Source organism: Myxine glutinosa, chromosome 7 (genome assembly GCF_964187855.1).
Source record: "Myxine glutinosa chromosome 7, kmMyxGlut1.1, whole genome shotgun sequence".
Classification (NCBI taxonomy): domain Eukaryota; kingdom Metazoa; phylum Chordata; class Myxini; order Myxiniformes; family Myxinidae; genus Myxine; species Myxine glutinosa.
In genome coordinates, this window is record NC_136267.1 from 62,969,285 (window position 1) to 62,985,991 (window position 16,707).

The window sequence follows — 16,707 nt, forward strand, 5'->3', positions numbered from 1 at the left end:
TTCACTAAACAAAGCTTTAAGCTGGATGTGTGGTACAGGACATTCATCCACAACGTGATTTTAAAACGAAGCATGTCAGTCGGCAGGCCAACACCCTAAATAATGCAACCAATTCTGACATTTGGCTGTGACATCAAAAACGACCAATATCAGCTTGCTTATCAACTAAAAGGTGATAACGGTATGTTTACCACAATGGAAAATGAGGTGCAGCTGAGGTCTGAGACATTATCCCTTAGTCAAAGTAAAAGACACAGATGCACCATGTTTCTTACAATAGTAAACATAGTCAGACTCGACAACTTTTAGTTGATAACACTCTTGGTTTATCCTATCCCCAGGCACAGACAGTGTAAGTGTGTGCAAGCCTTAAGGATTCCTTGAAATTTACAACTTTCAGTGCATAAGAGATGTCAGTGCATTCACACATATTTTCGAATGTTGACTCAACCCTATAAATTAAGAATTTACTCCTTTCGTCCCCTCAACATTATGCCCTTCGCAATAAAGTGTTGGCTTTACGGTTAAGGTGGCCGGCTTGCGATATTAGGGGTCTTGAGTTGTACCCCTGTCCTGCAATTGAAATAACACCAGGTAGGTTGACTCAGCCTGTCACCCTGCCGATGCTGAAAAATGAGTACCAGCGTACTTGAAACAGGGGCACTGCATCAGCGGTACAGCTACACTTACAGAAATGATGCAACCAGCAGCCACAGGCTGCACACAAAACAACAATCAAGTTATGAAGCCTCACATCAAAAGTGTGAATAGAAGGTATGCGGGGTTGACATTTTTCGTGACCATGACCTAATTTTTAAGGTCATGACTTTATTATAAACATTTAAACATTTTTCACCATAACTTGACTAAGCTTTGTCCAATCAGAAATAAAGTGCACTCTCTAAATAGTAAATAGCCCTGAGCAAAGCACATTTACATAATACACCTCCGGGTTTAAGGTCAAGGTCTTTCACCCCAACACAAAACCACCATTTAGGTTTTTCTCCCTATTTTTTTCTGCTGTCAAAGTACGACGACCTTCGGAATGAAATTTTGCATCAATAATGGAAATACAAAGTATGAGGGGTTGACATTATTTCGACCTTGACCTAATTCTAAGGTCATGACCCAATTATAGGCATTTTAACATTTTTCAGCAAAACTCGATAGGTTTGTCTGATCGGAATGTAATTGCCCTCACGTCGTCGTATCAATCACATTTATGCTTAATTTACATTAACTTTAATACTGTATACATTAACCCTCTGTGTTAAAGGTCAAGGTCAAGTGGTGGCCAAAAAAAAAAAATCACATTTTTTTTGTCATCACTCAATTTTTCCAATGTGGATCAGAAAGACCTTCCAAGACGGTCTTGCATCATAATGGTACACCTGCACTGAAGTTGTGCACCTGATATTTGATTAGCATCCTTGACATCCTTTTTTTCACATTATGACCTAATTAACAAAAAACACTTTTTTGATCATAACTTTGAATAATTTTCTTCCGATTTTCATGATGTTGAGTTTTATGGATAGGTTGTAGATGGAGAAAGATACATTTTCTTAATTTACACTCTGTCCCTAAATGTCGAAGTTCAAGGTCATATGGCAGTCCAAACAAAATATGCCATCATTGGATCATGGGCCAAGGGTAAGACATTGGTGGTTGCCAAGGGTATGCCGAAAGAAGCTTAACTTTGGCGAACGCAGATACTGATGTTTAAACTACTGATGTAACTTTGGCTGGGTGGTGGGGGCAGCACTTGTGTGAAAACGTGGGTCCCGAATATCTTCAACGGAAAAAGTTATTTTTCAACTTCTTTTGAAATAATAATTAAAACATAGGGAGATTGGGGATGGGGAGGGGAGGTTGTAAACAAAATATGGGCTGTACACACCAGCGGCACTGCCTGCAAAGTAGCAGGCTGGTAGCTGGTCTGTTGCCCCAAGCCTTTCTGCAGAGCGGACAAGTAAGCCCATCTGCCCTCTGCTGCTGGCATTGGTTGCACAATGAGCCATCAAGGCGCCGCCAACGTGGGTCGGTGCTGTCTGCTGGTGTGCAAGTGCCACAATCTCCGCATACAGAACAGTGCTGGGGAACAGCAACAGACCAGTTATTGGCAAAAAAGCAAGCACATAGGCAGTTAAAGAGAAACAAACAAAAAGAATGGTTTGAAAGAAACCAAGTCGTAATGAAACAAATCTTTGATATAAATCACAGAATCAATATTAAACCTGTCAAAACTGGTAGGATTCGTAAAAATGATCACAAAGACCCACATGAATTGTAGCACTGGGCAGTGTTGTTTGTAAAGCCAACAGCTGGCGATTTACGCACGCCTGCTGAACAGTGCACTCACTACTCATGGCTGCTTTGCTGAGATAATAAAAAAAGTAATTTAACTTTTTTGTTTGCAAAATAATTCAATGCATGAAACTGCGAAGTAGGTCCGTGAATTTTCAAGTTTCTTCTTCAAAATCTTTACAGGTATATCCATTCAAACGAATCGTTGGAATCCAGTCGTTCAAACACATAGGTTTCGCACTTTGCTGCTTGGGTGCTGCTTGGGTGATAGCACATTAAAAGTGTCCATGGAATGAAAATTAACGTCATAGTAAGCCTATAGTTATTTGCCACCAGCTACATAAACTACTGTATAAGACTCACTGCAAAATATATTAGTAACTGGTAGGGGTACCAGGCGATGCGGGTTTGAGTTATATACAATGGTGAGTTGACGCGATGCGGGTTTGAGTTATATATACTAGGGCATTGCCCGTACTATATCTATATCTAAAATTATATCCCCCCCCCTCTATTTACATGAAATGGTTTGGTCCAAAGCGAACGGCTTGCGAGTACGGTGACAATCCCCCCCCTCTATTTACATGCAATGGTTTGGTCCAAAGCGAACGGCTTCCGGAGTTTGGTAAAGAAATCGCCATCGCGTGCACAAACGCGCAGGAAAGCGAATGAATCGCAAATTCGGTTTTATTAGTTTTAAAACATAGTTTAACGCCAACATAGTTTGCAAACGTGAAATAAATGAATACGCTCTCAAATGTGCCGTCCGAGGCAGAGTGTGTCCGCCACGTTCGGCACACGCGATCGTTCGCTGCTCTCTGATTGGTTGAATCGTTTTTTGGACATAGCTCGGTAAGTAATTGTCCGATTAATATGAAACCTTGAAAAGGCACATCCTCGGGTCCCCAGCAATATACCTGGCAAGTTAAAAGTATATCGGACCCGTGGTTGTCGAGAAACAGCGGTCACAGACAAACAGACGTACAAACGTACAGACAGAGATTACTGGAATTATAGATAGACTAGCGGGGTCACCCGTGGGATTCCCACGGGTGACCCTGCAAGTTTGCATTGACGTTCGTCGATGGACTCGTTCGCCCGTCTCATTCGTTTTCTTGCTGCATCCTGTTCAAGTCTGCGTTCTTCATCGATCGTCTCATTCATTTTGGAAATAGAAGTTTCCACGCAGCGCATGAATTGTCACGATCCTCAAGAGGAATTTGTCTCGTAATCATCAAATGATAAATGGCAAGTAAATTATATTGTGGAAAATTAAAGATTTCAAATAAACCTATTTAAAGTGTATTCGCACATAACTAATTTTAAAAAACGAAGAAATATCTCTCGGTAATTTCCTGAAACATATTTTACTTCCGGCTAATAATGTTGAATTAAATAAAAACGAAGAAATATATGTCGGCATCATTGTTGACGTTTTTGTGACGACTGTCATCAAACGAAAAAGTAATATATCTTAACGGAAAAGCAAAAGCGAATTTTTAATATATATCGACACGTTGCCGTCGGTGTCATGTTGGGCGGTGTATGATACACCATGACGCGATTTTTAAAAATATATCTCTGCATTTTCCCGCGTGTGTGGAATGTTCTCAATTATTGCTGACACCGAGTCCAAAACCATCGATAAAAATGAAATCATATGGTGAGTTAGATTGGAGATAAAGGCGTGAGAGAGACTCAATGGCCTTGAAGTTGAAGTTACAGGCGTTTGAGAATTCATTTCGTTCTATAAACGGCAACTTTCATTGGATTTCCTTCCCGTTTTTTTTCAACCGAGTCGAAAACTATGTTAGCGACTGTGAAAAATGAAATGATATATCGAATTTTTAATATGTATCGACACGTTGCCGTCGGTGTCATGTTAGGCGGTGTATGATACACCATGACGCGATTTTAAAAAATATATCTGCATTTTCCCGCGTGTGTGGAATGTTCTCAATTATTGCTGACACCGACTCTAAAACCATCGATAAAAATGAAATCATATGGTGAGTTAGATTGGAGATAAAGGCGTGAGAGAGACTCAATGGCCTTGAAGTTACAGGCATTTGAGAATTCATTTCGTTCTATAAACGGCAACTTTCATCGGATTTTCTTCTCGTTTTTTTTCAACCGAGTCTAAAACTATGTTAGCGACTGTGAAAAATGAAATGATATATCGAATTTAAAATAGATATCGACACATTGCCGTCGGTGTCATGTTGGGCGGTGTATGATACACCATGACGCGATTTTAAAAAATATATCTCTGCATTTTCCCGCGTGTGTGGAATGTTTGTGGAAAATTAAAGATTTCAAATAAACCTATTTAAAGTGTATGCGCACATAACTAATAAAAAAAACGAAGAAATATCTCTCGGTAATTTCCTGAAACATATTTTACTTCCGGCTAATATGTTGAATGAAATAAAAACGAAGAAATATATGTCGGCATCATTGTTGACGTTTTTGTGACGACTATCATCAAACGAAATAGTAATATATCATAACGGAAAAGCAAAAGCGAATTTTTAATATATATCGACACATTGCCGGCGGTGTCATGTTGGGCGGTGTATGATACACCATGACGCGAGTAAGCCACACCCCGGACAGACACCCAACAGATAGACAGACAGACAGACAGAATCATCTACGGCTATTATAATATAGATATACAATGGTGAGTTGAGGCGATGTCGGTTTGAGTTATATACAATGGTGAGTTGACGCGATGCGGGTTTGAGTTATATACAATGGTGAGTTGAGGCGATGCGGGTTTGAGTTATATACAATGGTGAGTTGACGCGATGCGGGTTTGAGTTATATACAATGGTGAGTTGAGGCGATGCGGGTTTGAGTTATATACAATGGTGAGTTGACGCGATGCGGGTTTGAGTTATATATATATATACAATGGTGAGTTGAGGCGATGTCGGTTTGAGTTATATACAATGGTGAGTTGACGCGATGCGGGTTTGAGTTATATACAATGGTGAGTTGAGGCGATGCGGGTTTGGGTTATATATATACAATGGTGAGTTGAGGCGATGCGGGTTTGAGTTATATACAATGGTGAGTTGAGGCGATGCGGGTTTGAGTTATATATATACAATGGTGAGTTGAGGCGATGCGGGTTTGAGTTATATACAATGGTGAGTTGAGGCGATGCGGGTTTGAGTTATATACAATGGTGAGTTGAGGCGATGTCGGTTTGAGTTATATACAATGGTGAGTTGAGGCGATGCGGGTTTGAGTTATATACAATGGTGAGTTGAGGCGATGCGGGTTTGAGTTATATACAATGGTGAGTTGAGGCGATGCGGGTTTGGGTTATATATATACAATGGTGAGTTGAGGCGATGCGGGTTTGGGTTATATATATATACAATGGTGAGTTGAGGCGATGCGGGTTTGGGTTATATATATATACAATGGTGAGTTGAGGCGATGCGGGTTTGGGTTATATATATACAATGGTGAGTTGAGGCGATGCGGGTTTGGGTTATATATATACAATGGTGAGTTGAGGCGATGCCGGTTTGGGTTATATATATATATACAATGGTGAGTTGAGGCTGTCATGTATGCAGTGCAAATGTTCACCGTTGTATCCCTACACCGGGACCGGGTTGTATCCCTACGCCAGAGCTCGGATGGCGCTGCTGTGAATCGGGCCTTGATTGGCAGAGTGAATAAACGCGTACGACAATTGATCGCAGTTTGTCGAGATACTTTACATGGCGACGAAGGTAAACATCTAGACCATGACATCTTTCGGCCATATCGATGAATTCGACCCTCATGAGGGGGATTTTGACACGTATTCTGAGCGTTTGTCTTTCTACTTCGAGGCGAACGGCATTGCGACCGAAGGCCTGATGAAGGCCGTCTTCCTGTCCGTTTGCGGAGGTGAGACGTTCACACTCGTTAAAAACCTGATTCGGCCTCGGACAATCCAGGAGCTCACGTATGCAGAGCTCAAGGCCGCTTTGAAGGAACATTGCAACCCATCTCCTTCAGTCATCCTGTGTCGGTTTAATTTTTACATGTGCAGACAGCAGCAAGGTCAGTCGATCGCAGACTTCATTGCACACCTCAAAAAACTGTCACATCTGTGTGAGTTTGGGGACACGATCGATGACATGCTTCGTGATTTGCTGGTGGTTGGCATGTCCGATGACCGCACTCGTAGACGCCTGCTTGCTGAGAGAAGACTGACGTTCCAAAATGCCAGAGACACCGCAATTTCCATGGAAAGTGCTGAACGCAACGCTACAAGCATCGGTGCCACTCGCTCATCTGGTACCAGCCCTGCTGTGAATCGGTTGGATCATGTTCAGCCACAACGTTGGAACAAGGCTCCTCGTCAGAAGCCAGTGCAGTCTCAAACCCACAACAACTGTTTTCGGTGCAACGGAAAGCACCCTCCGGAGACGTGTCGGTTCAAAGATGCCACCTGCCATTTCTGTTCGAAAACTGGCCATATTGCTCCAGCTTGCATCACTCGCAAATCGGGAAAAGGAAAAGCTGCTGACAAGATTCATCAGTTTATCGGTTCGGAGGAACCCGAGCTTGACCAGGTGAGCTCTGTTTCCGACAACTCAGAATCGTATGACCTGCTTCATATTGATTCTCACCATAGGCGGGACCCTCTTCTTGCCAATGTTGTCGTCAACAATCGACCATTGCAAATGGAGGTCGACACTGGTGCGGCCGTCTCGCTCATCAGCCATGCTGTTTTCACAAACCTGTGGAGTGATGCTGACCGACCCCATCTGAAACCTACTACCTATGGACTCTCCACCTATACAGGTGAGAAGATTGTTCCCTGCGGTACATGTGATGTCACGGTGGGCTACGATAACCGTGAGTTTCACCTACCCCTGATCGTCATTCCTGGAAAGGGCCCTTCCTTACTCGGCAGGAACTGGTTGAGCATAATTCGACTGAAGTGGGAAAGCATTCATCAACTCCGGGCAGCCAATGTTTCTCCTACCGCAGCATACACACTCAAAAATGTGCTGGATACGTACCCGGATGTCTTCAAGGATGAGCTTGGAACCTTGAAAGGACATACGGCTAAACTCAGGGTTGACCGGGATGCCAATCCTATATTTTGCAGGGCTCGCCCAGTCCCTTTCGCCCTGCGTGAGCGGATTGACAAGGAACTGGATCATCTTGAAAATCTGGGGATCATCGAGCAAATCCAGTATGCCGAATGGGCGGCGCCCATCGTTCCAGTCATAAAATCGGACCAGTCCATCCGCATATGTGGAGATTATAAAATGACCGTGAACAGGTGTTCTTCATTGGATAAATATCCAATCCCGAGGATCGAAGACCTCTATGCTCGTCTCACGGGAGGCAAGACTTTTACGAAACTCGATCTCAAATCCGCCTATCTACAGCTCTGCTTGGACGAGAATTCGAAACAGTATCTTACCATCAACACGCATCGTGGGTTGTATAGGTACCACCGACTTAGTTTTGGAGTGAAATCTGCACCTGGAATTTATCAGCGTGTCATGGACAGTTTGTTTGCCGCCGAACGCAACGTCGTTTGTTACCAGGATGATATTCTGGTTACTGGTCGTACGGACGCGGAACATCTACAGAACCTGGAGAGAGTTCTGAAGAAGATTTCGGACTCCGGCCTACGTTTGCGTCGAGACAAGTGCAAGTTTATGGTGCCATCAGTCACGTACCTGGGTCATACGATTGATGCCGAGGGTCTACACCCGACAGATGAGAAAGTCCGAGCTATCAAGGATGCTCCTTCTCCACGAGATGTGACCGAATTGAAGTCATACCTCGGTTTGCTTCAGTTCTATGGTCGTTACATCCCGAATGTGACCGACGTTTTGGGCCCCCTTTATCGGCTTTTGAGGAAAGGAGTCTCCTGGAGCTGGGGGTCTCGTGAACAATCAGCATTCCAGACCTCTAAGGATCTGCTCAAATCGTCCAATGTTCTCGTTCATTTTGATCCAGAGAAGGATCTTGTGCTGACATGCGATGCCTGTCGGTATGGAGTGGGGAGTGTATTATCGCACGTGATGCCTGATGGTACAGAAAGACCGGTTGCATTTGCATCCAGAACGTTGACCCCGGCAGAGAAAAACTATTCCCAACTTGACAAGGAAGGATTGGGAATCGTTTTCGGCGTTGGCAAATTTCGCCAGTACCTTCTTGGACATCATTTCACGATTCGCACTGATCACAAGCCGCTGATCAGTCTGTTTGGTCCAACTAAGGCGACATCTGACACACTACCGCCCAGGATCATCCGCTGGTCCCTGTTTCTCGCTGCTTATGACTACACCATATGTTATAAGCCCGGTTCGTCTATCACAAATGCAGATGCCATGAGTCGGTTACCCCTTCCAGAATCCGTTGATGATTCGCCTACACCAGGATCCATTATCGCACTGATGGATCATCTGGAAGATTGTGCTGTCGATTCTGGCCAGATCCGCACTCATACTCGACGAGACCCCGTTCTGTCCAGAACTGTCCAGGCTGTACAGCTTGGATGGCATTTGCTACCTGAGGGTGACCCAGATTTTGCGGCTTTTAAAGCACGTAAAAACGAACTCAGCGTGGAAAATGGTTGCCTACTCTGGGGATGTCGTGTCGTGATCCCAAAAAAATCTGCGTTCCAGGGTCATGGATGAAATCCATGACTGTCACCCCGGGATTGTGAAGATGAAGTCACTCGCCAGAAACTATGTGTGGTGGCCGAATCTTGATGCTGATATCGAACATCATGTTCGACATTGTTACCCCTGCCAGAGCACCCGGAATACACCTGCGAAAGCGCCACTGCATCCCTGGGAATGGCCCAGCGAACCGTGGCATCGTCTACATCTCGATTATGCCGGGCCTATTAACGGCAGCATGATTCTAATAATTACGGACGCGCACACAAAATGGATTGATGCCTATGTGACGCGTGGTACTACGTCAGCCATTGTCATCGAAAGACTCAGACGCTGTTTCGCCACTCATGGTCTGCCCAGGATGATCGTGAGTGATAACGGTTCGTGTTTTTCCAGTACCGAGTTTGCCAAGTTCACACGTCGGAACGGCATCAAACATAAGTTTGTCAGCCCACATCACCAGGCTTCAAATGGCTTGGCCGAACGATCCGTGGGAATCATCAAATCCGGATTGCAGAAACTTCAGGAGGGAACCCTGGAAACAAAGCTGTCTCGTCTCCTGTTCAAATACCGCATCACGCCACAATCAACAACCGGTGCAGCTCCGTCTGAGTTATTGATGAAACGACACTTGAGATCGACACTTGACAATCTCAAACCAGACATATCATCAAATGTTTATCAGAGCCAGCTTAATCAAAAGTTGGTGCACGATAAGACGTCCAACAGTCGATGTATCAACATTGGAGATCCAGTGTTTGCCCGAAATTTTGGTGCAGGTGCGACGTGGCTACCGGGAGACATCATCGAGAAGCCAGGTCCACTGTCCAGTGTGATTCGCCTGCAGGACGGCCGCAAAATTCGTCGACATCAGGACCACATAACCTACCGTCACTGTGAGTCGATGGAGCCTGTAGCATCGTCACAGTCAGGACAACAGTTCGACCCGCCACTGCCGGAGATCGTCGTGGCCGCTCCAGCCAGCTCGGATGCCCCGAAAACCTCTGCAAACGCTACACCCTTCGTGGAGACCAAAGGAATCACCTCGGACTCTGTATCCACTGGTACACCGCGACCCAAAGGAATCACCTCGGACTCTGTATCCACTGGTACACCGCGACGCTCAATGCGTGAGAGAAAAGCACCCGACCGGTTGAATCTTTGAAGATGTTTTTTTTCACGTTGACACATGTTCTATTTTCACGTATTTTCATTATTCTCATAACCGTTTGCACACATATTTTCACATGTTTTGGAAATGTTGCTTTTGAAATGTCAATTCTGGAAATCTAGCACGTATATTGCTCTTGGTAATTTTGGACTTAAAGGGGAGGATGTCATGTATGCAGTGCAAATGTTCACCGTTGTATCCCTACACCGGGACCGGGTTGTATCCCTACGCCAGAGCTCGGATGGCGCTGCTGTGAATCGGGCCTTGATTGGCAGAGTGAATAAACGCGTACGACAATTGATCGCAGTTTGTCGAGATACTTTACAGAGGCGATGCCGGTTTGAGTTATATACAATGGTGAGTTGAGGCGATGCGGGTTTGGGTTATATATATACAATGGTGAGTTGAGGCGATGCGGGTTTGGGTTATATATATATACAATGGTGAGTTGAGGCGATGCGGGTTTGGGTTATATATATATACAATGGTGAGTTGAGGCGATGCCGGTTTGAGTTATATACAATGGTGAGTTGAGGCGATGCGGGTTTGGGTTATATATATACAATGGTGAGTTGAGGCGATGCGGGTTTGGGTTATATATATATATATACAATGGTGAGTTGAGGCGATGCCGGTTTGAGTTATATACAATGGTGAGTTGAGGCGATGCGGGTTTGGGTTATATATATACAATGGTGAGTTGACGCGATGCGGGTTTGGGTTATATTAAAGCGCGGCGTTACGCGCGCTGCTTGTGAGCAAGGAGGAAGCGGACAAGCGGTAACATATGAACGTCTTTATTGTAAGACTACACTGTAACACTGAACTCTTCCGGGCTGGTCGCCCGGTGTATATCCTGAGGCCACGCCTACCCCTCGGGCGTGGCCACCGCCCACTTGGTGCGTGGAATTATGTCACCACGCCAGTGGGCTTTTGTGTCCGCCACACGCGCCCCCCCAGAATTCCCGCGCACCTGGAGGGCCAGTTTGCGGGGCAGACGAATGACCCGGCCGAAGCGCCCCCTGGCGATCGGCGGCGTCTGGGGTGCAGGGATACCAGGTGGGATGCCCCTGGCTGCCCCTGGGATGGGTGCAGGACCGGGGGGCGCCGTGGCGGCGGGGCTGGGCGGTGCCGGGGGTCCGCCCGCAGGAGGGCGGCCCCGACGTGGGGGTCGGGCCACTGGCGGTGGATGGTCCACATCGAGGTGGGCCGGCTTGAGGCGGTCTACCGAAACGCGGTCAGGAGTACCGCCGATGTCCAGGGTGAAGTGCTTCGCCCCGGTCTCCAGCACGCGGAAAGGCCCGTCGTACGGGGGCCGCAGTGGTGTCCGATGGGCATCGTGGCGGACGAAGACGTACTCCGCCGTGCGAAGCTCCGGGGCGACGTGCGTTGGTGGGTGCCCGTGGCATGCCGTTGGCACCGGGGCGAACCTCTGGGCGGTCTCTTGCAGAGCGGAGCGCTGCTGTGCCGCGGACCATGGTGCCGTGGAGTCGGGGAGGAACTCGCCCGGCACCCGCAGCGGTTGCCCGAAGACCAACTCCGCCGCGGATGCGCGCAGGTCCTCCTTGGGCGCCGTCCGGAGGCCCAGCAGGACCCAGGGGAGCCTGTCGACCCAGCCGCCGTCGCGGAGGGTGGCCCGGAGCGCGGCCTTCAATGAGCGGTGAAATCGCTCACACAGGCCGTTAGCCTGGGGGTGGTAGGCCGTGGTTCGGTGCAGCCGGACCCCGAGCCCCTGCGCAACCGCCCCCCAGAGCTCCGAGGTGAACTGGGGGCCGCGGTCGGATGAGATGTCTGAGGGGGCGCCGAACCGGGCGACCCAGGTGGCGATGAAAGCCTGCGCGACATCGGCCGCCGTTGTCGACGCCAAGGGCACGGCCTCCGGCCACCGGGTGGTGCGGTCCACCATGGTGAGGACGTGGGTGAAACCCCGCGAGGGGGGCAGAGGTCCCACCAGGTCCACGTGGACGTGGTCAAACCGGCGTTCCGGCACCGTGAACGGGGCCAACGGGGCCTGGGTGTGCCGGTGCACCTTGGCGCGCTGGCACGCGAGGCATGTCCTGGCCCAGCCGCGGACGGCCTTCCGGAGGCCATGCCAGACGAACTTGTCGGCGATCAGCCTTTGGGAGGCCCTCGCGCCCGGGTGGGACAGGCCGTGGATGGCGTCAAACACCTGGCGCTGCCAGCCCGCGGGCACAATGGGGCGAGGACGACTGAGGGAGACGTCGCACAAGAGGGCCGCGCCCGCGCCGTCGAACGGCACCTCGGTGACGCGGAGGCCCGTGACGGCGGTCCGCAAGGCCTGGACGTCGGGGTCAGCGGCCTGGTCCGCTGCCATCCGGGCATAGTCGATGCCGAGGTGGACTGCGTGGGCGACGGCCCGGGAAAGGCAATCCGCCACCGGGTTGTCCTTCCCCGCGACGTGCTGGATGTCCATCGTGTACTCGGACACGGCCGAGAGGTGACGCTGCTGCCGGGCCGACCACGGCTCGGTGACCTTGCCCATCGCGAAGATCAGCGGCTTGTGGTCGACGAAGGCAGTGAACGCCCGGCCCTCGAGCAGATGGCGGAAGTGCCTGACCGCCAAGTGAAGTCCGAGCAACTCGCGGTCGAAGGTACTGTAACGGCGTTCGGGCGGGCGAAGCTGCCGGCTAAAGAACGCCAGCGGTTGCCAAGCTCCACGCACCCATTGCTCATGCACCGCCCCCACCGCGTAGTCCGAGGCATCGGTGGTGAGGGCGATCGGTGCATCGGGCGCCGGGTGCGCGAGCATGGTGGCGTTAGCCAAGGCGAGCTTCGCGCCCGTGAACGCCGTGTCCATCTGCTCGGTCCAGGTAACGTCGCCTTTGCCCGGCTTACCTCGGAGAGCTTCGTGCAGGGGGCGCAGGAGCTGGGCGATACGGGGCAGGAACCGATGGTAAAAGTTCACCATGCCCAGGAACTCCTGCAGCCCTCTGATCATGCGGGGGCGCGGAAACCCCTTCACCGCCTCCACCTTGGCCGGCAGGGGGACGGCTCCGTGCCTAGTGACACGGTGCCCCAGAAAATCGATTGTGGCGGCGCCGAACCGGCACTTTGCGGGGTTCACAATCAGGCCATGCTGGCCCAGGCGTTCGAAGAGCGTGCGGAGGTGGCGTAGGTGCTCTTCGCGGGACGCGCTGGCGACGAGGATATCGTCCAGGTAGACGTAGACAAAATCCAAGTCGCGCAGGACGCTGTCCATCAGTCGCTGGAACGCCTGAGCCGCATTCTTCAGACCGAAGGGCATGCGCAGGAACTCGAAGAGTCCGAATGGCGTGATGACCGCCGTCTTCGGGACGTCCTCCGGCCTGACGGGGACCTGATGGTAGCCGCGTATGAGGTCCACCTTCGAGAAGAAGGACCTGCCCGCCAAACGGGCGGAAAAGTCCTGAATGTGGGGGACGGGGTAGCGGTCGGGAGTCGTGGCGTCATTGAGACGGCGATAGTCCCCGCACGGTCGCCATCCCCCGCCGGGCTTCGGCACGATGTGCAGCGGCGACGCCCAAGCGCTCTCTGAGCGCCGAACGATGCCGAGTCGCTCCAGGGTAGCGAACTCCGCTTTTGCCACCGCCAGCTTCGTCGGCTCGAGGCGGCGTGCCCGGGCGTAGACCGGTGGCCCGACGGTGGGGATGTGATGGGCCACCCCGTGCTTGACGGCCCCCGCCGAGAAGGTGGGCCGCGTGAGGGCCGGGAAGCCGGCGAGGAGGCGGGTGAATGCGTCCGCTGCCGGAAGCGTACAGACCAACGTGGCCGGAACCGAATCGTTCGGCAAGCCGCTTGGCAAGCCGCTCGTTGAGCTGGGCAACGCACATGCGAGCGAGCTGAACGTCTCGGCCTGGACAAGCCGTCTGCGCTTGACGTCGACCAGGAGCCCATTAGCGCACAGGAAGTCCGCGCCAAGCAGTGCCATGGGCACGTCGGCGGTGACGAACGTCCATCGGAAAACCTGCCCTCCAAACCGCAGAGAGAGGCAGCGTTTTCCGTACGTACGGATGGGCGTCCCGTTCGCGGCAAGCAGCGCGGGGCCCCCACCCGCGGCGTGCTTGTCTGACGTGCCGGCGGGAATGACACTCACCTGTGCTCCCGTGTCGCACAGGTAACGGCGCCCGGAGAAGGTGTCCGTTATGAACAGCAGGCTGCTCGAACGGCCGGCGCTCATCGCCACAATTGAGCGCCGGCCCGGGCGTTTCCCGACCCGTTGAAGGAGCACGGCGGATGACACCGCCGAGCTTCGTGGCTGAACTTGGCGTGGAACCAGCACCAGGTGGTGGAGCTGGAGGAGCGTGGCTGGCTCCGCCAGGCCGGTGGAGTCGACGGGTTTCCCCGCAGTGGCGGTTTTCGCCGCGGCGGTGGGCGGGGCGTGGCGGCGTTCACGAGGTGCGTATCAGCATGCTGCTGAAACTCAGCGTGCTGTAGAAGATGATGCTGTGGAACAGCAGCGTCGAAGGCCGTGACGGCCACGCCAACGCTCGCCCGCGTGTCCGAAGCGGCGAAGTACTTGTCCGCCTCGGCCGCCAATGCTCGGGGTTCCGTTAGCCCGGTCCCGGCCAACGCGAGGCGAACCTGCGCTGGAAGTTGGCGACGGAAAAGCGCCCGGAATAGCGAACCGGGGGCTTCGTCGCCCAACAGTGACAGCATATGGTCCATTCGGACCGACGGGCACGTCTCACCGAGCTCGGGGAGATCCAGGAGGCGGTCGGCCCGTGCGTCGTCCGTGAGGCTGAACGTGGCTAGGAGTAGCCGCTTGAGTGCCTCGTACTTGTGGCCGTCCGGTGGGTGGCGAAGGACGGACACAACTCGAGCGGCCGTGCCGGGCCCGAGGGAGGCGACGACATGGCAGTAGCGCAGGTCGTCGTTGGTGAGGCGCCGAAGCTGAAATTGGGCTTCGGCTTGAACGAACCAGACCTCGGCCTGGGCCTCCCAAAATTCGGGAAGTTTAATCGCCATTGACTTGTCGTTGGCCATTGCAATGGCGTCGTGTTCGGAAGGATCGCTACGGCAGATCCAACGTCGAGGGTCACCAGTAAAGCGCGGCGTTACGCGCGCTGCTTGTGAGCAAGGAGGAAGCGGACAAGCGGTAACATATGAACGTCTTTATTGTAAGACTACACTGTAACACTGAACTCTTCCGGGCTGGTCGCCCGGTGTATATCCTGAGGCCACGCCTACCCCTCGGGCGTGGCCACCGCCCACTTGGTGCGTGGAATGATGTCACCACGCCAGTGGGCTTTTGTGTCCGCCACAATATATATATACAATGGTGAGTTGAGGCGATGTCGGTTTGAGTTATATACAATGGTGAGTTGACGCGATGCGGGTTTGGGTTATATATATATACAATGGTGAGTTGAGGCGATGCCGGTTTGAGTTATATACAATGGTGAGTTGAGGCGATGCGGGTTTGGGTTATATATATACAATGGTGAGTTGAGGCGATGCGGGTTTGGGTTATATATATATATACAATGGTGAGTTGAGGCGATGCGGGTTTGGGTTATATATATACAATGGTGAGTTGAGGCGATGCCGGTTTGGGTTATACAGTATATATATACAATGGTGAGTTGAGGCGATGCCGGTTTGAGTTATATACAATGGTGAGTTGAGGCGATGCGGGTTTGGGTTATATATATACAATGGTGAGTTGAGGCGATGCCGGTTTGGGTTATATATATATACAATGGTGAGTTGACGCGATGCGGGTTTGAGTTATATATACAATGGTGAGTTGAGGCGATGCGGGTTTGAGTTATATATATATACAATGGTGAGTTGAGGCGATGCCGGTTTGGGTTATATATATACAATGGTGAGTTGAGGCGATGCGGGTTTGGGTTATATATATACAATGGTGAGTTGAGGCGATGCGGGTTTGGGTTATATACAATGGTGAGTTGAGGCGATGCGGGTTTGAGTTATATATATATACAATGGTGAGTTGAGGCGATGCCGGTTTGAGTTATATACAATGGTGAGTTGAGGCGATGCGGGTTTGAGTTATATATATACAATGGTGAGTTGAGGCGATGCCGGTTTGGGTTATATACAATGGTGAGTTGAGGCGATGCGGGTTTGAGTTATATACAATGGTGAGTTGAGGCGATGCGGGTTTGAGTTATATATATACAATGGTGAGTTGAGGCGATGCCGGTTTGAGTTATATACAATGGTGAGTTGAGGCGATGCGGGTTTGAGTTATATATATATACAATGGTGAGTTGAGGCGATGCCGGTTTGAGTTATATACAATGGTAAGTTGAGGCGATGCGGGTTTGGGTTATATACAATGGTGAGTTGAGGCAATGCGGGTTTGGGTTATATATATACAATGGTGAGTTGAGGCGATGCGGGTTTGAGTTATATATACAATGGTGAGTTGAGGCGATGCGGGTTTGAGTTATATATATACAATGGTGAGTTGAGGCGATGCGGGTTTGAGTTATATATACAATGGTGAGTTGAGGCGATGCGGGTTTGGGTTATATATATACAATGGTGAGTTGAGGCGATGCCGGTTTGGGTTATATACAATGGTGAGTTGAGGCGATGCGG

The 16,707-nt window shown here is 50.4% G+C and overlaps 1 protein-coding gene across 3 annotated transcripts in view; it reads right to left on the reverse strand.

The window, feature by feature from the left end:
- The window catches only part of LOC137431293 (histone-lysine N-methyltransferase 2C), a 303,001-nt gene that overhangs the window by 207,605 nt on the left and 78,689 nt on the right, over nt 1–16,707 (reverse strand). For all 3 annotated transcript variants that reach the window (XM_078781817.1, XM_078781819.1, XM_078781818.1), the window contains exon 11: nt 1,901–2,094. In XM_078781817.1, coding sequence (XP_078637943.1) covers nt 1,901–2,094 — 194 coding nt within the window. The remainder of the gene's footprint in view (nt 1–1,900; nt 2,095–16,707) is intronic.